Raw genomic sequence first — 25,347 nt, forward strand, 5'->3', positions numbered from 1 at the left:
CTGAATGGAACCTGCCACCTCCCTCCTCTCTTTTTTGACCATTATTTATGAGGCTTCCTACGTGGAATTTCTCTGCGCCCTCTCTGCTCCGCAGTGAGCTCCTGTGCAAAGACTATGGGCTGCATGTGCTGGTTCTAATCCTGCTTCTCCAACCCTAATAAAGTATGACCTGCCATACTTTCATCACCTGTGACATGAGGATGACAATCCTTCCCCATTTATCAGGTAAGCCTGATAAATGGCCACTCTGGATAAATGTTAGCTCCCACTCCTCCAGCTTGGTTCCCATCCCATCCTGCACCCCACCTGTGGTCCCAGTTTTCTTGCTTTGGCCAGTGTTCCTCCCAGGTCTAGAGTGGTCCCCTAACCCCTAGCCTGGAGGCTGGCTGGCAGTGCTCCCTGCTGCAGGGGCCAGTTCCTCCCGCTCTTCCGTCCACCTGGGCCTGGCTCCTGCCATCCCTGTTGTTTCATCTTGATAGACAGATGAAAAATATATACAGGTGAAATATAGTTGGAGTATCTCTAAAGATATAGATGTAAATATTTACATTTCATGTAGATGAAATATCTATATATTTCAAGATGAAGCAACAGAGACCAGCATTTCAAAAGAGGAAATAGAGCCAATTAGGAAACTTGAAAAAAATTTGACATTAGCAAAAAAAAAAAAAAAAAAAAAAAAAGTTAAATTAAAACAACATCCTGGTGCTATGTTTCACCTGTTGATTTTTAAATATAAAATTAATTTTAATAATTTTTAATTGAAAATTTTGCTATAAATTGCTGGTGATCCTGTGATGAAACTTGTTCTCTTACCTGCCTGAGAGTATCAGGAATGGATTCACAGAGGGTTTGGCTTTGAAAAAAAAAATTGCAGGCCGGGCGCAGTGGCTCACGCCTGTAATCCCAGGACTTTGGGAGGTCGAGGCAGGTGGATCACCTGAGGTCGGGAGTTTGCGACCAGCCTGACTAACATGGAGAAACCCCGTCTCTACTAAAAATACAAAATTTGCCAGGCGTGGTGGCGTGTGCCTGTAATCCCAGCTACTCGGGAGGCTGAAGCAGGAGAATCGCTTGAAGCCAGGAAGTGGAGTTTGCAGTGAGTCGAGATTGTGCCACTGCACTCCAGCCTGGGCAACAAGAGCAAAAAGCATTGTCTCAAAGAAAAAAAAAACTGCGACAACGTATACTTCACAAAAAATTTATGGTGTTAACCATTTTCAAGTGTACAGTTCAGTGGCATTAAGAGTATGAATGCTCCCCTGGCCTTGTCCTTGTCCCTGAGGGCACTGTTGTACCACTGTTTCCACCTTCCATCTCCAGAACTTCTTCATCTTCCCAAATGGAAACTCCATACCCATTAAACAATAACTCCTCATTCTGTCTCCACCCAGCACCTGGTACCCACCATTCTATTTCTGTTTCAGTGAATTCAACTACTCTAGTTACCTTACATAAGTGGAATCATATAGTATTTGTTCTTTTGCGACTGGCTTATTTCCCTTAGCATAATGTCTTCAAGATTCATCCATGTGGTAGCACGTGTTAGAATTTCCTTCCTTTTAGAGGCTGAAAATATTCCATTGTATGAATATATCACATTTTGTTTATCCATGTATCTGCTGATGCACACGTGTGTTGCTTCTACCTTTTGATTGTTGTGAACAATGCTGCTATGAACGTGGGCATACAAATACACGTTTGAGTTCCTGCCTTTAATTCTTCTGAGTATATGCCCAGGAAAGAAATTGCTGGATCATATGGTAATTCTATGTTTAATTCTTTGAGAAACTGCCATACTGTTTTCCATAGCAGCTGGACTATTTTACTTTCCCACCAGCAATGACCAAAGCTTCCAATTTCTCTATAGCCTCTCCAACATATGTTATTTTCTATTTTTTAAAGATAATAACCATCATAATGGGTGGGTTTGGCTTTTGATTGGACTCTGAAGAAGATAAGTAAGAGTCGGGCGGGAAGGGTAGGTTGGTGGGGGGCGCATATCATCAGCAGCAAAGGTATGAAAAGGCCAGAGGCTCTCCAGGGGAGGGTGTGTCCTAGGGATAGAGTAGCCTCGTGGCTGGAGGTTTCAGAGCATGGGGCAAAGATGGCAGGAGATGAGGACTGAAGGCAGGGGCCATGGCCCCATCACAGAGGCCCAAGTCCTAGCTGAGAAGCTTGACTTGATTCCACTGACATACGAGGTGGCTCTGGAGTCTGGACGGGTTAGACAGTCTTGCAGCTAGGGAGCTCTCAAATGTCCTTATGAGTCCCATATTCATGGTGTGACCCTATGCCTGATGAGATGTGACCAGGGCAAGTTATTCTCCCCATCTGAGCCTTAGTTTCCTCTTGTGTACAATGAGGGTGCAATGGTGCCTATAAAAGAAAATGGGTGAGGTGCTAGACAAGGAAGCTGCTGTGATGGGAAACTTTGGGCTGACCAGAGCAGACGGCCTTGCTGCAGAGCTGACTCACTTGGCCCGTTCTGGCCTTCCTGGCAGCCAGGACTCCCGGCCCAGTGGACCTTGGCTTATAGCCTTTCGTCATTCCTCCATGGGTCCTGGAGCCATGGGGCTCAGGCCAGAAGAGAAGCAGCAATGTAGCTGCAGGCATGTCTGGGCCACCCTGAGAATACCCGAGCAGACCCCGGGCTGGCTGAAGTGCACAGGACTGGAGAGTGTGCACATCCACACCTCACCGACACCTCAAAACAGCCTTTCCAGGAAGCTACAGTCATAGATCCATGTCACAGAAGAGGAAATTGAAGTTGGCAAGGGTAACTTGCCCAAGGTCAGCACCCAGGAAGTGGCAGAGCCAGATTTAAATGTGTCTTTGAGGATTTATGTGTTATTGGGTAGCTGGACTAGATGCATGTATTCATTCCCTTGTCATTCAGCAAATATTTCCTGAACATTTACTATGTGCTAGATGCTGCACCAGGAGGAAATGAGACAAGTGTCTGTCCTCAGGCATCTGTAAAGGTCCCTAACCAAGGGCTGGGAATGACCTCCAATTGAGCGCCTGCTGTGTGCCAAGAGTATTACCTAAATCAGGTCATTTCATCCTCACAGCAGCCTGGGCGATAGAGATGATTACTTTCATTTTATAGAATGAAACCGATAATGCTGTGACTCAGAGAAAGAAGTGACTTGCTCAAGTTCCCACAGCTGGGAAGGGCAGAGTCTGCTTAGATGACCCAGGCTCTCCGTTCTGTGCATGTTCCTGAGGCCTGCCACCTCTGACCCTCAGCTCAGTGGTGCAGTGCAGATGCTCTGCCAGTGGTGGCCATGTGCCCGCCAGGCCTGGAGCCCAAGAGTCCAGCTCTCAGCTGTGCTGGGGAGCCGCACTTCTTATTTAAATACTAGCTTGGGATGTCAGAAGGGCATTGGGTGGGGCCTGGCAGAAGACCCACTGTGCCTCTGGTCCAGCTTCACCATGGGCTGGAAGCAGGACCTCTGGTACAACCTACACCTCTCTGGCTTCAATCCTGTCACCATGGAATGGGATATGAATCTCTGCCCTACCTTTGGGCCTAAGACCCTTGGGAAGATCACAGGCCATCATGGGAGAAATTAGACAATCTCAGAGCATGGCTGTGGAGCACTGGTTGGGGGGTAAGGAAGGAGGGAAGAGAGAACTGACTATGCCCTGGGTGGGGTCCATACCCTCAATTCCTTTCTTTACTTAGAAAGTCATCCATATGGGCCGGGCGCGGTGGCTCACGCCTGTAATTCCAGCACTTTGGGAGGCCGAGGCGGGCGGATCACGAGGTCAGGAGATCGAGACCATCCTGACTAACACTGTGAAACCCCGTCTCTACTAAAAATACAAAAAAATTAGCCGGATGTGGTGGCAGGCACCTGTAGTCCCAGCTGCTTGGGAAGCTGAGGCAGGAGAATGGCCTGAACCTGGGAGGTGGAGCTTGCAGTGAGCCAAGATCGCGCCACTGCACTCCAGCCTGGGAGACAGAGCCAGACTCCATCTCAAAAAAACCAAACAAACAAAAAAAAGAAAGTCATCCATATGCTTCAATGTTGAGTTTGGAATTCTCCTCCTCCAGGAAGTCTTCCCTGACCTACCTACCCACGGGCTGGGTCAGAGGCCTCCCTCTCTCATGGACCTGACCATAGTATGTGGTCATTGCTTCCCCCATTATTTTCAGGGCAAGGACCACATCTGGGTCCCAGGCATTCTGCATGGTGTTTGCCCAGAGTGGGTGCCAGGGACGTCTAGGGGCCGATTGAATCCTGACTGCCCCTGCAGCCTTGCCCAGCCCTCCACCCTCTGGCTTTCCTTGCCCTTTCCCCCTTACTTCGGCTCCCCTGACTCCCGAAATGGAGAAGGAGCTGGGATGTCATTTGCCCAAGTCTGCCCTCTCTGTGGGCCTGTTTCCCATCAGCACAAGGTGAACATTAAAAGGTTCTTTCTGAGCCTAGGCAGGCTCCATGCAGGGCTCTGGGATAAAGCCAAAAATCAGAAATACTTGCTCAACAAATGGCTGTAAGACCCCACCCACTGGCATCCATAGTAAATACAAGAAGGGCCATTATATCTGCAGGGGCCAGGGAAGGACCCTGAAAATGTGCATGGACAAGGGAAAAATCAGCCCGCTACGTGCGCACGCCGGTGGGGGCGCCACGTGGGCGAGGGCGCAGCCCACAGCTCCGGGGCGCATCACAAGGCCCACGTTGCCGTGGCAGCAGCGGAGGCGGTCGGCGCGCAGGCCTGCCATGAGGGAAGGCCAGGATGCCGCCGGAGCTCGTGGCTGGAACCGCGCCGGCTCCATGGCCACTAAATGGTTCACCGGGGCGCCCTTCGGGGTGCAGAGCCACAGGTGGGGCCCATTTGCGTCCTGGGCTCATGCCCATGGTCCAAGGCAGCTGCTGCCCACCCCGAAGCCACCCTTGGCCTCGGGAGAGAGGGTGTCCACCTACACACCCGGCTGAGCCTGGCAGGGGGGGGAGCCGGGGGGGGGGGGGGGGGGGGGGGCGGCAATGAGGAGGGGCTGGGCTTTCTCTCCCCCTCATACTTACTGCTCTTTCCTGCCCAGGGTTCTTTTAGCTTCTAAGTGAGTTCTTTAAAACCATTCAAGAGCACCTACTATGTGCCAGGTTTAGAGAGGTAACATGGCCTGGTCCATAGTAGGCCACTCAGCTCAGAAGTGATAAGTGAGATTTCAGCCCAGGTGTCTGTCTTCCATTCATTCATATTCCACTCTGTCTCTTTCTCTCTCTAACCTACTATGTTCCAGGCACAGTTCTAGGATCTGGGGCTACAGCAGTGAACACAACAGCAAACCCCTGTACTCACGGAGTTTGCTCTTTTCTGTGAGGGGTGTGGGTGAATAATAAACAAAAGTATGTATATCTGTAAAACGTTGGGTATTGATAAGGACTGTGGAGAAAAATGAAGCTGGGAGGAGGAGCTGACGGGTGGGGTGGGGCGAGAGCAGCCTGGAACATTCGAAGCCACTGCAACTCCACTGCTTTTCTTTCATGAGCTTGCTCCAAAGTCACCTTCCTGGGCAGCCAACTCCCCCATGCTCCAGAACTGCCCACGCCAGGGCCGGGTGCCAGGCACGGGGCTCTCACTGGGCCACCGTCCCTCCCTAGGTTTGACATCTCTGCTGTTTATCCCAACTGGAAGAAGTTCAGCACCTTCACTGAGGCCCCATACTCCATGCGTTATTCTACCCAAGTGGTGAGTTTGCACAGCTTCCCTGACTCCTCCCACAAGGCCTGAGCGCCGCCCCTTAGAGCTGCCTACTGTGGTGGATGAGCTGAGCTGTAGAAGGGGCGTACCTTCTACCGTCTTCCGGCACGGAGCTGGGCCCACCGTGGGGGCTTCCAGTATGTTTGATAAACGAGGGACTGCACCACTTCCAGCTTGTGCACTGACTACTTCTGGGCTCTTGAAGGCGCTATTATACCTCCCTGCAGTGTGAGGGGCAGTGATAGAGGATGTCGTGATTGCACCTTGAGTGCCAAGCCTGTTGATGCCAGCCTTGGTGCTGAGGGTGGGAGCCACAGGGGGGATTGCCTACTCCCTTCCTCCGGGTCAGGGTGGTGGCTTGGTGAGGGCCTGTTCTGTGGGTGGACGGGGCGGGCGTGGCTGTCACAGCTCTGACCACACTCTGACTCAGTCCCACATAGGCCCAGGGACTTACAGCTCAAAGGAGACCTGCTTCAGCAAGAATAAGCTGATGAAGGAGGTGGACACAGGCTGGGCCAAGGCCCAGGAAGCCACGCGGCTGACCCAGCTACCCCACTTCAAGTACCAGGCCATCATGAAAGAGAAGCGGCTGCAGGTGAGGCCTCTGGGGCCATGCCTCTCCCTCTCTGGTGCCGGGTCTTCCTGTCCACTGCGGCTGCTCCGTGTGGCCTTCAGTGTCCTTCCAAGGCCAGATGGAGATTACCCTTTAAGGAATATCATCATGCCTTGGGCTTTTTCCTGTGTGGACTTTCCCAGGTTTAAGGCTTTCATTTTCTCTCTTCTCTTGGCATAGGAGCAAAAGCTGGGGCCCGGCTCCTACAATGTCAAAGACTTCTTAGAACAGCTGCAGCAGAAACCGTGTAGCACCCGGGGGCTGCTCAGCTCTGGGGAGGTTCGCTTCCGAGGACTCATTGGGGTAGGTGTTCTCATCTCTGGAGTCCCGAGCCTGGCATACATTGGGTGCTCAACAAATTCATTCACTTATGTATCCATCCGACCAGCCAGGAATAAGGATTAAGCACCTCCTAAGTGGCATACACTGTCCTAGGCCTTGGGGATCTAGCAGTGATGAAGACAAGGTCCCTGCTCTCATGAAGTAGATGTCCTAGCAGTAGAAACAGTAGTACAAAAAAGGAAGTGTAATACATATATAAGCAGGGCTATGAGCACAAATTAGACAGGGAAGGGACAGGCAGTGATGGGGGTGCAATTGACAGAGCGTAGTCGTGCTCTGGGAGGAGTGACATTTGAGCAAACCTACAGGTCATGAGCAATGGAGACTTGCAATGTCTGGTAGAGCATTCCAGGCACTGGGAGCAGCAGAGGCTGAGGCCTAGAGGTGGGAACATGCTTGTGGAATCAGACCGGCAGGCCGGAGGCCAGTGTGGCCAGAGGGCACTGGCTGAGGGAGAGAGGAGGCAAGCAAGAGGGCAGAGGGCTGGGTCATGAGGACCCTGCAGCCAAGGTGGGGCCTTGGTGTTATTCCAGGTGCTGCCAGAGGGCAGTGGAGGGCTTTGACAGGAGGAGGACCTGATTTACCTTTTTAGAGGAATACCCTCGTGAGGGCCAGGATTTGGAGGAGGCGATGGTGCTGAGAGGTGGGGGTGGCAGCGCCAGGGGATGATGATCCCATCAGGAGGACACTGAGTGAGGCTGACACTCAGTAAGGGCATGAGGGAGAAGGCAGGAGTCACCCCCTACTGAGGGAGTCAGGGCTGCAGTTTGTTGGCCTCGACCTCTCTGTGCTGGACACTCTGTTATCCTTCTCCCAGCCCCTCACATGGGCCATGCTCTTTCACGTGGTTTGCCCCTGCTGTTCCCTCTGCTAGGAATGCCCTTCCTCCCTTGGCAGCCTCTTCTCCTTGGGCACACCTACTCATCCCGCGGCTCTCAGCTTCCAGAAGCCTCCCTCGGCCCCACTAGGTGGTGTCTTCCTTCCTAGGAGTCTCCACTGTGGTTGTGTGTTTAGCGTCCCTTCCCCACTGGACAGCAGCCCCTGAGGGCAGACCACGTCGGCCTGGTTCCTGCACTGCAGCATTCTGAGGTTCTAGCAGTGCCTGGCACACACAAGCACACAATAAGTATTTGTGGACTGAATAAGTGCATGCATCCTGAGTATCAGGTGCTCCAAAACATTCTCTCTAATTCTTTGCAACCACTCCAGATGAGGCCCTGGAGGCTCAGAGAAGATAAGCAAATTGCCCCAGGATACACAGCTGCCAAGTGGGCAAGCTGGGATGCAGACATGGGAATGTCCAACCCCAGAGCCAGGCTCTTTCTCCTACACCTCGCCACTGGGAATGCTTCTATGAAGGCTGGAAATTACTCCTGACACGGTCTGGGGATGAGCAGATGCATCTTCAGGTGCAGAAGCTGTAACTGTAACTTAGGGAGAGGGAATACCTGGAGCATTTGAAAATGTCATTACCATCCAATCTAAAGTAATAATAGTGGACATGTAGCATAGCACTTACCACATACTAATTAATTTCATATTTAGGACAACCCTATGATTATGTCCATTCTACAGATGAGAAAAATGGAGTACAGATTGGTTAAGTAACCTACTGCCCAAGGTCATGAAGCTATCAACTGGCAGAAGCAGGCTTTTGAATCCCAGGTGTCCAACATCTACCTTGCATTTCATCCACAGGCTTGGCCCCTATAGTTCTTGGACTTTGCTCCCTGCGTCTCTTTGGAGGCCAGGGCCTGGGTGTGGGAACTCAGCCGAGCTGATGGCAGGGGAGCTAGGGGGACAAGCATGACTCTATTTCCTTCCTGCCTTTGCTCTTTTTGAGTGGGGGACCTTCCCACCTTCCCTCATACCTGTCTTTTGGGGATCCTTCTCATTTTTCAAAGTCCAGCCTGAAAAAAAAACAAAACAAAACTTAGAAGTGATGATTCATTCATTTCCACACTCCCCCTCTTCAATTAATCATTCCTGTTTGAATCCCCAAAGCTCAGACAACATAACATTCTAGTTAAAACTATAGACTTTCCCATCAGCCCAAGTGTAATGCTGAACCTCTGAACCCGAAGGTTTTAAGGAAGAAATGGGATTATCTTGACAAAGTGCCCAGTGCTGGGCTTGCCTCTGGGCTCCAGGAGCAGGGCCATTTTCACCCTTGGTATAACCCTCATCTTCAAAGTCTCCCAGGTCCTGTGGTGCTCACTGCCCACCCACCCCAGTGCTTTCCACAGAGCCCGGCAAACAGTAGAGGCTCAGAAAGGTTATGGATTTTGGAACTGAAACTCTCATGCTGTCTCTTTCTGGAGGTGGGACCTGACACACACAGTTTGCCTCTCTGAGACTCAGTTTCCCCATGTGTTAATTGTGGATGGTGCTAACTTGGTCTCCCCCAGTCACTGCCAGGACCAAGATGTTAAGGCTTGTGAAGCACCTAACACACCATTCCGGGATCCAGCTATCTTCGGGGGCTTTCTCCAGAACATACATGGGAACCCGGGAAGGAGACATGTAGTCCCATTCCTCTGGGAGCAAACAAATCTGATGCCGTCAGTGACCTGACTCCTCATGCAGAGGTCCCTGCCCTCCCCGCCCCATCCTGTTTCCCCAGGGCCAGGTTCCAGGCTCAGAGGTAGGGCACAGCCGAGCCATCTATGGAGCAGCAGTGACCCCACGTGGCTAAAAGGTGCAGAGCAGCAGAAAGCATTCTGCCAGGTGGACTGCTCTCTTCACTCGGCCTACAAAATCACCCTTCTGACCCTGGCAGCCCAGGTCCCAGACGGTCATTCCAACCAGTTCCTAACCTCTCCTCCTGCCCCTCAAGACATTCAGCCACCCCACCCTATCGTGTGTCAGTGTCCACTCTGTGCCAGCCACTGTTGCCCGTGAGCCTCCACTACTGCTCATACCTTCACTTCCAAGTTCAGCCTCTTCTCCAGGGCCCTACTGGCCCGTCCATGCTATGTCTCACTGCCTCTTCCCTGCGTCCCACACTCTGACATGGTGGGCCCCTCACTGCTCTCCAAGCACATGCCATTCCGCCCAACCTCCTTCCCTTGCTTGCAGACAGTATTTAACTTCATCGCCATTACCTGGAAGAAAGTATTCCTATCCCATGGTACCAGTATGGACCATGAGACTCAGAAGGCCCAAGGTCACTCAGCTAGGAGGCAGCAGAGCCAGGATCTGAACCCAGAATGGGACTCCTTCCCTGTCACAGCGCTGTTCACAGCACATTGAGAAAGCCCTCATATCACGCAGGGCTGTGGTGCAGGGGTGTGAAGGTTGGAATTGCCGAATCCACTGAAGCAGGCAACTATCTCAGGTGGTAGCGGGAGGAAGCCTTCATTCCCAGGAGAGATGACATTTGAGCTGGCTTTGCAGAAGCAGTAGAACTGTCCAAGGCAAAGAGGGCAGGAAGGGCATTCCGGGTGGTGGTTACAGCATGAGCCAATGAGGGAAGAAGGTTGGGCAGAATGGCATGTGCTTGAGAAGCAGCAAGAAGTCCACTATGTTGGCCAAAATGTGCGATGTAAGGCGGAAACAGTGAGATATAACTTGGTCAGGCCAGTGGAGCCCCGGGGAAGAGGCTGAACTTGGAGGTGAAGGTGTGAGCAGTGGTGAACGCTCACGGGAAACAATGCTGTGTGTCGGAGGGCGGGTAGCAAGCGGGCACCCTGAAAATCCCATTCCCTTCTTGGGGATGGCAATCTCAGGTGTTTGTTCCTCAGGCACAAGGAGTGGTTCTGACAGCCTCTATGCCCCCACCCCTGCCCCACAGAACTACTATCCAGGCCCTGGAAATTATGGGGAGAAGGGCAACCCATACACCAAGCTGGAGGAGAATGCCTGGAACCGGTCCCATTCCGAGGGCCTCATGTGCAGGATGAGCAACAAGCCGGACCCCCGGCCTCATCAGGTACCCCCTTGGCTGGCCAGGCCTTGCCTGCCTTCCCGTCCTGCAGGGGCACTCCCAGGGCAGAGGGGGAAGCTGAGCTCTCCTGCAGGCCTCATCAACTCTGCTGTGCTCTAGGGGAGTGGTCTGGGACCCGGCACCTACTCCTTCAAAAGTGACCTTGAGACATACGTGGCACGATCCGTCGGCACCCGCGGCCCCTATGACACTTTTTCTGGTGATCGGAGCAAGCCACTGCCTTATGGGCACTACTCCATGCAGGTGTGTACCTGGGATGGTGGAGGGTGTTAGTCCATGCCTCTGCAGGATGACAGGCCTCACTACTCAGCACCAGGAACACCAGCTTGTGCGCCAGGCTCTACATCGGGCCGTCCCCACACCCCCTCACTTCACTCTCACAGCCAGGGCCAGATCTGGCTTCCCATGTTAGGCAGGGAAAACTGAGGCTGGCCACCCAGCCGGAAGGAACAGAGCTGGGATTTGAACCCAAGGACATCTGTCTGACTTCACTGCCAGCAATCTCCTCTGCACTGGCATGAAGTGCCCAGGAGGTGAAGATGGCCCACAGTGCCAGGGGAGCTTGGTCATGAGGAACCTTGATGGCACAAGGTGGGGGCGTCCTCCTATTTTGGAAACGGCAGGCATTATAGACCAAGCTGGCTGGGTCAGTGCCAGTGCTGTTAACAAAGCAGAGAACAGGAGGCCCAGGAGGGGAAATTGAGGTAGAATTTTATCTTGATGGCCTCCTTTCCCACCCCTGTCAAGTCCCTGTGATGTGATCTCACAGTGCACTTGCTTTGTGCTCGTGGCCACTGGAATTAAGTTTTGTCTAGTTGCTTGTTTATCTTGTCTCCATTGCACATTCTCGCAGTGGGTGTGATTAAGTCAGGTAGTAGGCGAGGTGCAGGGGAAAGCAGCCCTTGTGGAACTTACATTCTAGTGGGGAAAGAAACTCAGTCATCAATGAATAAGAAAAAAATTCTCGAGTGTGAGCAGGCAATGAGTGCTATGGCAGAGCTCAGGAGCGCTTAGGAGGGTGGAGGTTAATGTAGAAGGACCTCAGGACCAGCTGGCAGGTAGCCACTGAGCTCTCAGCCTTCGACCTGGCTGCTCCCTGGAGCCCCCCAGACCTCCCCATGACCAGCTATGGCAGGGGTCAAGGGACCCTCCTCAGGCACTGTGGCCAGTGCCCATTCTGACTGGCCAGTGCCCAGGCCACGCTGTTTGCTTTTGTTTGTTAGAATTTTTTTTTTTTTTTTTTTTTTTTAAGATCAGTTTCAGGTTCACAGCAAAATTGAGTGGAAAGTATAAGGAGTTCCCATGTACCCACTGCCCTCCCCATACCACGCACAGCCTCCCCCACCATCAACATCCCACAGCAGCCTGGTCCGTTTGCTGCAGTTGAAGAACCTACACTGATACATCATTATCGCTGCAAGTCCGTGGCACACCTTAGGATTCACTCACGTGGTGGACATCCTGTGGGTTTCGACAAATGCGTGACATGCAGCTACCATTTTAGTATCATACAGAATAGTTTCACTGCCCCCCAAATCCTCTGTGCTCCTCCAGTCACTCTGGTTTTAAATATTTAAGACATCGTTCCTGCTTAGAACGGTGCCAGACTCAATACATGTCCAACAAATGAAAGAAAGAAGAAATGGATGAAAAGGAGCTGGGCAGTAGGGTGTGGCAGGTGCATGGTGCAAGAGACTAACATCGCCCCAACCTGCTGATTGGGGGAAGACTATGTCCACCAGCCCAGGTCAGGGGGGCCTCGAGGCTGGCCTGACCTCCGGGATGTCTGCACAGCAGGATAGTAAGTGATGCCCCAATGCTTTTCTCTGGTTGCGGGGGAGGGTTGAGAAAGGAGCTCTGATTTTCCTGGTGTAACAGATTGCTTTTACTCTCCTTTTCTCAGAAAAAAAAGCCCAGGGAACTGATGAATTTCAAGAGCTTCGTAGAAGAACTTAACTCACGTCACAACAAGAAGCATGGGGTTTTTTCTAAACTTCCCCGCAACCCCAAAACCCCTACAGAGAGGATTTACTGGGCCACCCTCAGCCAGTGCCCCCGCACGCTGGTGAGTTCGCTCCTGTGGCTGGCCTTCCTCTCTCGGAGGGCAGCTCTCCTTCCGGGGCTGGGCATGGGGTAGTGTGCCTTATTTCATGGGGAATAACTCAGTCTTGGGATCAGACTGACTTGGTTTCCAATCCCGGTCCTGCACGTTGGGACATTTTAGGTGAGACCTTGTTTGGGCCTCGGTTTACACCCCTGTCCTATGAAGATGGAGAAGTGGTTGTGAGAATTAGCTGGGGCCCTGTACTCGGAGCCTACAGCATGGTGCCTGGTACCCAGGAATCACCCAGCCAATGCCAACCTTCCCCCTGTGCCTCCCTCCTCTGGCCTCAGAGTGTTGGAGGATGGGCAGGGGAAACTGGAGCAGGGCAGAGTACAGTCTACCCACTGGAGGGCCTGCCCACCTGCTCCACCCAAGGGAGTGGTGTGCTGGGCCCTGGTGTTAAAGCAGTGCTCTGGGGGTCTGAGCAGGCCCCCAAAGCAGGGTCTGCCCCTGCTAGGCATTTTACAGCCCGTCTGAGGTAGGAATTATCATTTGCATTTCACTAAAGGAAACTGAAGCCCAGACCTGGAAAGGGATTGGCCAAGCTCCCCCAGCAAGGGTGAGAGGGGCTGGGATTGGAACCCAGCTCATCTGGCTCCAAGTCTGCTTGGAACTTGGAGTGGTGTGGTGTGGTGTGGTCTCCTTCCTCAGAAATAGGGTCTTCAGCTCTCTGGGCCTCACCAGACAATGAAGACCCTTGGGCACCTAAAAAGAGGCATCAGGCTGTGACGGGTGTTTGTTAGAGTGGGTGGAATGGGTCATGAGAGCCCTTTTGCTCAGAGGTAGCTGGGTACCTCCACCATCCTTGGCTCAAGACCCAGGCTGCTGGATGGATGGAGTCAGCTGGCCAGAGTCCTCACCTGCCCTGGGCCCAGGCTGACACTGCCAGAGCCTTTTCAGATTTCAGCCTTCCTTCCTTCCTTGTAGGCCACATCTGGCCCCAGTTTCTGGCTTCCACAAGAGAAGAAATGCAAATCCGTCAACCAGCCCCCGTTCCTGTTGACCTCCAAGGGGTCAGGCGCAAAGTCCTCTCAGATGATTATGGGAAGCTGGGTGAGTGGGTCTGGGGTGAGGGATACATGGGAACTGTCTCCTGCCTCTATAGCCAACACCAAAGCCTCTTTGTCCCCAGGTAACCAATGCTTTGAGTGAGCCATATGCCTCCCCTTTCTTTTCCCCAAGGGACCTGAGGTCCACTCCCACTGTCTTATTTTCCTAAGGCATTGGTTCTCAAACTTGAACTGATAGTAGCCTCACCTGCAGAACTTGTTCAAACCCAGATGGCTGGGCCCCATGCCAGAGCTTCTGGTACAATAGGCCTAGGTTGGGACATGGGAATTTGCATTTCCAACAAGTTCACGTGATGGGGATGATGCTATTCCAGGGACCACACTTTGAGAACCAGTGAGCTAAGAAACATCCCACTGCAGCCATGCCATTCTCTTATTTTCCCAGAGAAAGCCTCCTTCCATTCTCTGTGTTTTTCTTGGGCCTCAGGGGCAGCTGGTGAAGCTGGTGCATTTCCTGTCCTTCGCTGAGCAAGGCCCCCTTCTGTCCCCTTCCCTTTCCCACTCTCTTCCTCATCTCCAGAGGCAGCCATCCCCAAGTGTGCAATGTAATCTTTAGTTAGTGTTCTTGTAAACCAGCTAAATTCTTGGCTTTGGGCTTTGACCTCATTCTGTTTCTTACTCCACCCCTCTTCAGTTTGTAAATGCACCTTTTATTGGAGTCTAATAATCATAGAGAAAGGCGCTGAGTCCTAAGTGCACAGCTCCATGAATTGCCACATGATGGCCGTAACTACCTCCCGGAACATTTAACAGCTCTCATTTCCAGCACCCCAAGAATCCCTGCCATTCCCACCCCCACCCCCAATTAGATAGCCTGTTGTCCTGACTGACTTCCAGTAGCACAGGTCAGCCACCTCACCTCCTTACCTTCCCACACGATGGCAAGGTCCTCAGCGTGCCCAGACCCCAGTGACCAATTCTTGTGAGGACCGGCTGGTTGTCCCTGAATCCTTCCTTTTTCCACCTCTAGCCTGCACCCCCTGCAGGGGAGAAAGTCTTTACCTGAGAGCCCCCAAGTGAAATGTTTAGACCAGAGCCAGATGACCCTGCTGCTACCACAGAGCCAGCCCCTGTGAAGTGGGAAGGGCTGATGTGAGGTCTGGGTTCTGGCGGCTCAGTTGGCCACACCCCACAGGGTGGGAGAGCCCCTCTACTTGTACCCCCGAAACCTGGGCGCCTCATGAAACAGGCTTCTCCCTTGTAGGAGGCAACTTGTGTTTAGCACGGGACTAGCTCCTGGGTTCTAACATCTCCCCAGCCCACCCCTCAGGACTGCTCCGCAGATGGCTGGGTTCTTGTCCTGCCTTTATTCTGCCCTTGCCGTGTTACCTTGGGCAAGTTACATCTCCTTTCCCAACCTCTCTATTGGTGCTTCTAAGATCTGTGACCCCGATATCTGGGTGGGATGCTGTATTCCCTTCCTAGAGCTGCCACAAACTAGGTGGCTTAAAGCAACAGAAATATTCTCTGACAGTTCTGGAGGCCAAAAGTCTGAAATCAAGGCGTCTGCAGGTCCGCGCTCCCTCTGAAACCTATTGAGAAGAATCCTTCCTTGCTTCTTTGTAGCTTCTGGTGGTGGCCAGCAATCCTTGATGTTCCTTGGCTTGTAGTCATCACTCCAATCTGTATCCTGGCATGGCTGTCTTCCTGTGTGTCTCTTCTTAAAAGGACACCAGTCACATTGGATGAGGGGCCTACCTTACTGCAGTATGACTTAATCTTAACTAATTATGTCTGTAGCAACCTTATTTCCAAATAAGGTCACATTCTGAGGTACTGTGGTTGCTCGGGGTTAGGACCTCAACATATCTTTTTGGGGGACACAATTCAGTTCATAGCAGATGGAGTAGGGAAGCGTCCGAGGGGAGGAGAGGAAGCCGAGACGCAGTCTCCAAGCCAGGCTTGCTAATGTCCTGCCATCCTCTCCCTGTTGTAGAACCCAGTAGGTGTGGGCCGCTACCTCAACACCTGGCTGATGGAGACAAAGGACAGGCGGCAGCGATACCGGTCCCTATTCCTGGGTGGATCCAAACGCTACCTCTCAGACCTGGCCCGGGACAGGCTTATGCAGTGAGTGCAGCTGGAGCTGCAGGCGAAAGGGTGAGGGTGGTGGTGGGTTCTTACTCTGGGGTGGGTTGGTAGCTCCCCATGTTTGGTTCCCATGGGAACACAGCTTCTGCCCCTAATGCCAGCCAAATAGCAGAGGCAGTGGAGGGATGTTCACGTTCAGATCCTGGCTCTGCCACTTACTGGACATGGGAGGTTGGGCATGCTCCATCACTTCGCTGAGCCTCATTTCCTTCAGCTGTCAAAAGAGCAGATATTTGAGGAGACCCAAATGAAATGATCTGCTGAAAACCCTTGGTAAGGAAAAGGTACTCAATCGACCCTGAATCTGCCACTTGGAGCCCACACAGTCCAGTCTCGGCTCTCAGTGGCTTCACCACGTGGAATCTGTTTCTTGGTGTTCATAATGGGGGTTGCTAAAACTCATTTCAGGAGGTTGCAAAGCCTAAGAAGGGAAAAGTACATTAAATACTGTGGCAAACTATACAACAGCTTGTAAATGTTAGCTGCTGCCATATTTTATTGACCTAAGAGGCCATCAATTGCAATATAATAACAATTTCAGAAATGTTACAATGTTGACAAACATGCCCGTTAGAATCCAGTTTTGTTTTTTGTTTTTTGTTTTTTTGAAATTATGGTGAGGACATGAGGACCAGATTCTGAGGACCAGATTTCTCAGGAGAAATCAGCTTTTAAATGTAATTTCAAAAAATATTTTATTTTTTATCAAAGTTGTGCTGTGTCTTCCTCCTTCTCAACTTACCCCCTTGTTTTGGTGGGTTCCTGAGAAAGGGCCAAGGAAGGTAAGATTTTTGATAGAATGTATGCCTGAAAAAGTTTATTTTTCCTTTCTGCATATCTGATCAATAGTTTGGTTGGAAATAAAATTCTAGGTTGGATATAATTTTCCCTCTGAATTTTGCAGGCCTTTCGTAGCCTCCTAGCTTCAAATATGGTTGTTGAGAAGTCTTATGCCATTCTGGTTTTCCGTGCTGTGTATGTGACCTGCATTTTCCTTCCTGGAAGCTTTCAGGATCTTCTCTTTGTACTTCCTGTTCTGATGCGTCTTGGCATGGGTCTGTTTCATCCTTTGTGCTGGGTACTTAGTGGGTTCCCTCCATCTGGAGACTCAGCACCTTCTATTCTGAGAGAATCTTTTGAGTTTTGTCTTTGACGATTTTCTCTCCTCTGTTTCTCTCTGCTGCTTTTCAGGTATCTCTTTTAGATGAATGTTAGATGCCCTGGTTTGGCACCCTAGTTTTCTTACCTTTTTTTTCCTCTCCTTTCTTATTTTCCATCTTACCTTTTTGTTCTACTTTCTAGTAAAATTTTCTTGCCCTTATCTACCCTACTATTACTTTGAAAATTTTGGCTATCATATTTTTTCGTTTCCAAGAGTTCTTTTGTTGTGGATTGCTCTTTTCTTTCTTCTTTTAATAGCACCCAGTTCTGTGTCATGTATGCGGTGTGCAGTATGTTCTTTTTTTTTTCTTTTAAGATGAGGTCTCACTCTTGACTCCCAGCCTGGAGCACAATGATGCAATCTTGGCTCACTGCAACCTCTGCCTCGCAGGCTCAAGCGATTCTCCTGCCTCAGCCTCCCAAGTAGCTGGGATTACAGGCATGCACCATCACGCCCGGCTAATTTTTGTATTTTTTGTAGAGGCCAGGCTTCATCATGTTGCCCAGGCTGGTCTGGAACTCCTGAGCTCAAGCAGTCTGCCCGTCTCAGCCTCCCAAAGTGCTGGGATTACAAGTGTGAGCCACTGTGCCTGGCTGCAGTATGTTCTTTTATCTAAGGATGTTAATTAAGTTTTCCTGAAGTTCTTTTGCCCCCTGTGTTGTCTCCAGTTCTTCCAAGTTTCTTTTTTTCTTTTGCTTGTTTGTTCATATTGAAGAGGAAAGCACTAAATAATACTGTGAGTCTGGGTGGGGCCTGTCAGTCACTGCGAGTGATTGGCAGTGGATCTGGTCTTTCTGTTGAGACCCTCAAATGCCAGTGTCTCTAGGTGTTTTCTGTGGGACTATTCAGCTTTTCTAGAAAATAATCCTCTGTTCTGGGTGGGGGTAACTGTGGTTGCTGGTGATTAGAGGAAGGAGACAGGGCTGTCTCATTCAGCGTATGGACTGCCTCCTACCCGCTCTCTTCTCATTGTGGGACCTGTCTGCCTACATTCCACTGTGCGCCGCCTCCTAGCCCCCTGGAATCTATCCACAAACCAAACCTCCAGTCTACTGCTGGCTGGATGAGGAGTCAGCGGGGGGTCGTGTCTAGATAGGATCTTATTCTGTTACCCAGGCGGGAGTGTAGTAGCACAGTCATAGCTCACAGCAGCCTAGAACTCCTGAGCCAAAGCAATCCTCACCTTGGTCTCCCATGTAGCCGCAACTACATGTAGGCTGTACAGGTGTGTACAGCCATGCCTGGCTACTTTTTATTTTTATTTTTGTAGAGACAGAGTCTCACTATATTGCCCAGGCTTGTCTTGGGCTCAGGCTATCCTACCACTGTGACCTCCCAAAGTACTGAGATTATTGACATGATCCTCTATGTCTGGCGTCACCTGTTTTTTAAGATACCTTTTCTTCCCATTCCTTGATCTTTCTTAGGTTCTTGTGGCTTGACTTTGCTAGTGTCTTTTCAGTTTTCTCTATCTCTGCCTTCTTTCTTTCTTTCCTTTCTTTCCTCCTTCCTTCCTTCCTCTCTTTCTTTTCTTTTCTTTCTTCTTTTCTTCCTGTCTTCCCTTTCTTTCTTTTTCTTTCTTTCTCCTTCTTTCCTTTCTTTCTTTCCTTCCTTCCTTCCCTCCTTTCCCCTCCCTCCCTATTTCTTTCTTTCTCTTTCTTTCTTTCTTTCTTTTTCTTTTTCTTTCTTTCTTTCTCTCTCTCTGTGTCTCTTCCTTCTCTTTTCTTTTCTTCTTTCTTTTCTTTCTTTCTTTCTCCTTCCTTCCTTCCTTCCTCCTTCCCTCCCTTCCTCCCTTCCTTCCTTCCTTCCCTCCTTCTGTATTTCTTTCTCTTTCTTTCTGTCTCTCTTTCTCCCTTTCCCTTCCCTTCCTTCCTTCCTTCTTTCCTTCCTTCTTTCCTTCCCTTTTTTCCTTTCTTTCTCTCTCTTCTTTTCCTTTTTTATTTTTTATTTTTTGTAGAGACAAGGTCTCACTATGTTGCTAAGGCTGGTCTCAAACTCCTGGCTTCAAGTTGTCCTCCCACCTTGGCCTCCCAATGTGCTGGGATTACAGATGTGAGCCACCACGCCTGGCCTATTTTTAGTTTTTAAAAGAAACTTCCATACTGTTTTCCATAACGGCTGTTATAATTTACATTCCCACCAAAAGCATGTAAGAGCTCCCTTTTCTCCACATCCTTGCCAGCATTTGTTACTTTTTGTCTTTTGATAGTAGCCATCTTAACTAGGGTGAGATGATATCCCTCAACTGGGGTTTTGATTTGCATTTCCCTGATGATTTGTGATGTCAAGCATTTTTTCATATACCTGTTGAGCATTTGTATGTTTTCTTTTGAGAAATGCCTACTTATGTCCTTTGCCTACTTTTTTTGTTTGTTTGTTTGCGATGGAGTCTCGCTCTGTCACCCAGGCTGAAGTGCAGTGGCATGATCTTGGCTCACTGCAACTTCCACCTCCTGGGTTCAAGTGATTCTCTTGCCTCTGCCTCCTGAGTAGCTGGGATTACAGGTGTACACCATCACCCCTGGCTAATTTTTGTATTTTTAGTAGAGGCGGGGTTTCACCATGTTGGCCAGGCTGGTCTTGAACTCCTGACCTCAGGTGATCCGCCTGCCTTGGCCTCCCAAAGTGCTCGGATTATAGGCATGAGCCACTGCACCCACCTTGCCCACTTTTTAAACGGGATTATTATTATTATTATTGGTGTTGAGTTCCTTGAATATTCTGGATATAAGTTTCCTGTCTAATGAATAGTTTGCAAACATTTTCTCCTATTCTATACATTGTCTCTTCACGCTATTGTTTCTTTTGCTGTGCAGAAGCTTTTTAGTTTAATATAGTCCCATTTGTGTATTTTTGTTTTTGTTGCTTGTGCTTTTGAAGTCTTAGTCATAAAGTTGTTGCCTAGAACAATGTCCTAAAGTTTTTCCCTTATGTTTTATTCTAGTAGTTTTACAATTTTGGGTCTGACATTTAAGTCTTTAATCAATTTTGAGTTGACTTTTGTATATAGTAAGGGGTCTAGTTTCATTCCTATGGATATTCAGTTTTTATAACATCATTTGTTGAATGGTGTCAGAATAATACCATTCTATGTAGGGTCATTTTAACAATATTAATTCTTCCAGTTCATGAACATTGGATATCTTTCCATTTGTTTGCGTTCTCTTCAATTTCTTTCATCAGTGTTTTGCTGATTCCATTATAGAGGTCTTTCACTTTCTTGGTACATTTATTTCTAGGTATATTTTTTGGCAGCTATTGTAAATGGGATTGTTTTCTTGATTTCTTTTTCAGCTAGTTACTGGTGTATAGAAATGCTACTAATTATTGTATGTTGATTTTGTATTCTGACAACTTTACTGAATTATTTCTCAGTTCTAAGAGTTTTTTGGTGGAGTCTTTAGGTTTTTCTCTATATAAGATCATGTTGCCTGCAAGGGGGGACAATTTATAATAACTTCCTCATTTCTAATTTAGATGCCTCTTATTTCTTTCTTTTGTCTGAGCTCTGGCTAGGACTTCCAGTACTGTGTTAAATAGGAATGGTGATAGTGGGCATCCTTGTCTTGTTCCACTCTTATTTAATATAGTACTAGAAGTCCTAGATGTTTATTGATTTTATATTTTCAAAAAATCAACTTTTCGTTTTGTTGATCCTTTGTATTTTTTTTTAAGTCTCTATTTTGTTTAGTTCTGCTCTAATCTTTATTTCTTTCCTTCAACTAATTTTGGGTTTGATTTGTTCTTGACCTTCTAGTTCCCTGAGGTTCATTGTTGTTTATTTGAAATCCTCCACTTTTTTAAATGTAGGCATTTATTGCTATAATCTTCTTCCCTCTTAGCACTGCTTTTGCTGTATGTTATGTTTCCATGGCTCACTACAGCCTCAACTTCCTGGGCTCAGGTGATTCTCCCACCTCAGTCTCCTGAGTAGCTGAAACTACAGGTGCACATCACCATGCGCAAGTAATTTTTTGTATTTTTAGTAGAGACAGGATTTCATCATGTTTCCCAGACTGATCTTGAACTCCTGGGCTCAAGTGATCCACCCACTTCAGTCTTCCAAAGTGCTGGGATTCCAGGTATGAGACACTATGCCTGGCCTCTTTCTTAATTTATTCCTTGACCAAGTGGTCTTTCAGGAACATGTTGTTTAATTCCCATTTATTTGTACAATTTCCAAAGTTCCTCTTGTTATTGATTTCTAGTTTTATTTTATTGTGGTCTGAGGAGATACTTGGTATGATTTTGATTTTTAAAAATTTGTTGTGACTTGTTTCATGGCCTAACATATGGTCTATCCTGGAGAATGTTCCATGTGTTGATGAGAAGACTGTGTATTCTGTAGCTGTTGGATGAAATGTTCTGCAAATGTCTGTTAGGTCCATTTGGTCTATAGTGTAGATTAAGTCTCATATTTTTTGGTTGACTCTGTTGGATAATCTTTCCAGTGTTGAAAGTGGGGTCTTGTCTACAGCTATTATTGTATTGAGGTCTATCTCTCTCTTTAGTTCTAATATTATTTGCCTTATATATCTAAGTGCTCTGGTGTTGGTACATATATATTTACTATTGTTATATTCTTTTGATAAATTGATCACTTTATCATTACATAATGACTTTCTTTGTCTCTTTTTATTTATTTATTTTTTACTTAAGGTCTATTTTGCCTGATATAAGTACAGCTACTCCTGCACTGTTTTGGTTTCCATTTTTGTGCAATATTTTTTCCATCCCACCACTTCCAATCTATGTGTGTCTTATCAGGTGAAGTGAATTTCTTGTAGGCAGCAGATAGTTGTCTTCTAGACAGCAGTCAGCCTATATCTTTTAATTGGGAAATCTAAATCACTTACATTCAAAGTTGTTATTGATAAGCGAGAACTTACTCCTGTCATTTTGTTGTTTTCTGATTGTTTTATATATCTTTTGTTCCTTTCTTCCTCTTTTATTGTTTACTTTTACAATTTGGTGGGTTTTTGCAGTGATAATGTTAGACTACTTTCTCTTTCTCATTTGTGTATTTGCTCTACCAGAGAGTTTAATACTTTTGTATGTTTTCATGATTGTAGATGTTGTTCTTTCCCTTCCAGATGTGGGACTCTCTTAACCTTTTCTTGTAGGACCAGTCTAGTGGTGAATAATTCCCTGTTTTTGCTTGTGCTGCAAATAATTTATTTTGCCTTCATTTTTGAATGATAGCTTTGCTGGGTATAGTGTTTGTGGTTGGCAGTTTTTTTGTTTGTTTCTTTTGTTTTTTTCCTTTCAGTACTTTGAATAATCATTCTATGCTCTCCTGGCTTGTAAGATTTCTGCTGTTTTGGATTTCTTTTTTTTTTTTTTAAAGACAAGGTCTCACTCTGTCACTCAGGCTGGAGTGTAGTCATGCAATCATGGCTCAGTGCAGCTTCGACCTCCCAGGCTCAAGCAATCCTCCCACCTCAGCCTCCCAAGTAGCTGGGAGCATAGGCATGTGCCACCATGCCTAGATATATATTTTTTTACTTTTTAGTTTTTGTAGAGATGGGGTCTGACTGTGTTGCCTAGGCAGGTCTTGAACTCCTGAGCTTGAGCAATCCTCCTGCCTCGGCCTCCCAAAGTGCTGGGATTACAGGCGTGAGCCACTATGCCTGACCAGTCTTTGACTTTTGACAGTTGGATGGTAATGTATCTTGGAGAAGGCCCTTTTGATTGTATCTATTTGGGGTTCTGTGGGCTTCCAGTATCTGGATGTCTATATCTTTTGCAAGACTTGGGATGTTTTCAGCTATTATTTCATTAAATAGGTTTTCTATGTCTTTTCCAATCTCTTTTCCTTCTGGAACTCTCAAAATTAGAATATTTTATTCCATTGTGGTGTTCTGTTACATATACTTTCTTTATCTTGTAAATTTTTTTCTTCTTTTTTCTGTCTGACTAGATTATTTCAAGATGCCTGTCTTCAAGTTCAAAAATTCTTTCTTCTGCTTGACGTAGCGTATTGTTGAAGTTCTTCATTGTATTTTTAATTTCCTGTATTGAATTGTTCAGTTCTAGGATTTCTGTTTGGTTCCTTTTTAGTGATATCTTTTTGTTGAATATCATTCAGATCATCAATTATTTTCCTGACTTCTTTGTATTTTTTATCTGTTTTCTCTTATATCTCATTGATTTTTAAAATATCATTATTTTGAATTATTTTTCAGGCATTTCATAGATTTCCTTTTGTTTGGGATCTGTTACTGGAGAAATATTGTATTCCTTGGAGGTATGATGTTTCCTTGCTTGTTCATGTTTCTTGTGTCCCTGTGTTCATATGTGTGCATCTAGTATAACAGTCACTGTTTCCAAGTTTATGACTGTCTTTTACAGGGAATTACTTTTACCTGTAGATGTATATATAGTGTTGGTTGGGTACAGTACTTTGGCTTTGATTCTGTGTGGATGCAGTCATGTAGTTTCTGTATGATTTCTTCAGCTATAATCAGCATCAGTGGTGTCTTTGGGTTTCTTAGTGGCTTAGGCTGTGGTTGTTAGGAGAGGCTATGGCAAGACTTTGCTGGAGGTGGGGGTGCCAGGTGGGCTAGTCCTCAGGGACCAGTGGTGGCACAGTGGGCTGGGTATGTCAGTCCTTGGGCCCCTAGTTAACATATGTGAGTGCTGACAGAGGCAGGTCTGGGTGGGCTGGTCCTCAGGCCTCCAGGTGGTGTGTTTGGGTGCTGGTGTTGGCAGTGGTGGCCTGAGCCAGTGGGTCCTTGGGTCCCTGGGTGATATGCATGGCATCGGTGGTGACAGTAGTGGCAATGGGCCACACTTCTACTCTAGCCCCTGAGTGGTTCATGTGGGTGCCAGCAGTGGCAGTGGTGGGCAAGAGGGGCCAGTCCCAGGCTCCCGGGTGGTGTGTGTGTGCCAGCAGTGGTGATGGCAGGCTGAGTAGGCAGGTCCCTGGGCCCCTGGGAGATGCATGCATGGGCAGTGGGTAGGTGCATTAGTCTACCCCAAGGTCCCTGGACAACATGCACAAGCCCTGGTTGCAGTGGCTACAGGTAGAGTGGGCCTCTCTAAGGGCTCCCTGACAGTGTACATGGGCTCTGGCAGTGGCTAGTGGGGTGGGTGGATCCTTAGGCCCCAAGATGGCACATTTGGGCACCAGAGTTCAGGTAGGGTGGGCCTGTCCTCAGGCCCTGGAACAGTGTGCAGGTGTGCAGCAGCTCTGCCACTGGAAGAGGTAGGGTTGCTGTTAGTGGCAGTGGTTCCAGGCAGCTAGCTGTCAGGCTCTGGGGAGCACAAACTTCAGCTTTCTTTGCCCCAGGTCAGCTTATTTAGTGCACTGCCCTGCCCATTCCCCAGGGTGTAGGACACTGCATGGGCTAGAATGCTGGGGACCTGTCCGCACTGCTGGGTCCAGCTGGCATTGGAACACTGCAGCTCTCTGAGTGGACATGAGGGGATGTCAGCAGGGCCCCAGGGATTTGGAGATACAGGATCTGTAGGGCTCCAGAGCAGGATGTAGACTGGTGGGGACTGGGCTTTCAAAATGGTGCTGTGTTGCAACTGCTTGGGTATCAGGGGATAGGTGGGACCAGTGCAAACTCCCTCTTGGGAACAATGCTGTCACATGGACCCCCAGAAGTTCCCTGTATTAGTCTCAGGGCCTGCAAGGCCTGAGGGCTCTCCTGTGGGTAGGATTGCAGGAGCCTGTGGGGGGAATGTGGACCACGGGGGATCTCTTGCTCACCCTTTCTCCACACTGGGGACTTTTTCCTGGCTCTGAGCTGATCCCGGCCAGGCCAGCTGCTCCGCTTCCTTCTCCTTCCATGCCTCGGAAGTTCTATGCTGAATTCCATGTTCTCTCATTTGCTATATGCAACGTGTGGGCTTGCTCTTTTGGTCCTTCTTTGTGGAGGAGGCCAGTGCTCGGCACCTCTAGTCAGCCATCTTGAAGCCCCTCTCCTGTTGGTCTACGTTTAAAAAATTCCTTTATACTTTTAACGGGTTGCAGGAGGAAGTAGAGATAAATGCATATATTCATCTGCCTTGTTCAATGGTAAATCATATGAAATGAAACACTTTTGGGGTGCAAAAGCATTTTCTTCCCCTTTCTAGTCAAGGTAGTTAGCCTTATTTTAGGGGTGTTAAAACCAGGACCAGAGAGGGGAAAAGAGGAGGACAACTTGCCTAAAGTCACACAGTTGGTGAGTGACAGAGCTGGCACTAGAATCTGGTCCTTCCCCTTCATGGGCAATGTCCTTTTATCAACACCCATGTGAGGATTTGGGGGTGCTAGGGCAAATACCATGCCCAGACTCCTGCAGGGCCACTCCT

General features: G+C 48.6%; 1 protein-coding gene across 4 annotated transcripts in view; it reads left to right on the forward strand.

The window, feature by feature from the left end:
- The first annotated feature begins 3,994 nt into the window (after positions 1 to 3,994).
- LEXM (lymphocyte expansion molecule) overlaps positions 3,995 to 25,347 on the forward strand; it is a 33,508-nt gene continuing 12,155 nt past the window's right edge. For 2 of the 4 annotated variants that reach the window (XR_648509.2, XM_009209157.2), the window contains exons 1-9: positions 4,685 to 4,837; positions 5,616 to 5,703; positions 6,146 to 6,310; positions 6,509 to 6,631; positions 10,464 to 10,601; positions 10,716 to 10,859; positions 12,520 to 12,681; positions 13,648 to 13,773; positions 15,727 to 15,860. Coding sequence is in view for 3 of the 4 variants with exons in the window: in XM_009209157.2 (XP_009207421.1) it covers positions 4,734 to 4,837; positions 5,616 to 5,703; positions 6,146 to 6,310; positions 6,509 to 6,631; positions 10,464 to 10,601; positions 10,716 to 10,859; positions 12,520 to 12,681; positions 13,648 to 13,773; positions 15,727 to 15,860 (1,184 nt within the window). In the remaining variant the exon portion in view is untranslated. Of the gene's footprint in view, positions 4,838 to 5,615; positions 5,704 to 6,145; positions 6,311 to 6,508; positions 6,632 to 10,463; positions 10,602 to 10,715; positions 10,860 to 12,519; positions 12,682 to 13,647; positions 13,774 to 15,726; positions 15,891 to 25,347 lie in introns of all 4 variants that reach the window. The other 2 variants (XM_009209158.3, XM_017961749.3) reach the window with 2 other exon arrangements.

The sequence above is a fragment of the Papio anubis genome, chromosome 1, assembly GCF_008728515.1.
Source record: "Papio anubis isolate 15944 chromosome 1, Panubis1.0, whole genome shotgun sequence".
NCBI lineage: Eukaryota > Metazoa > Chordata > Mammalia > Primates > Cercopithecidae > Papio > Papio anubis.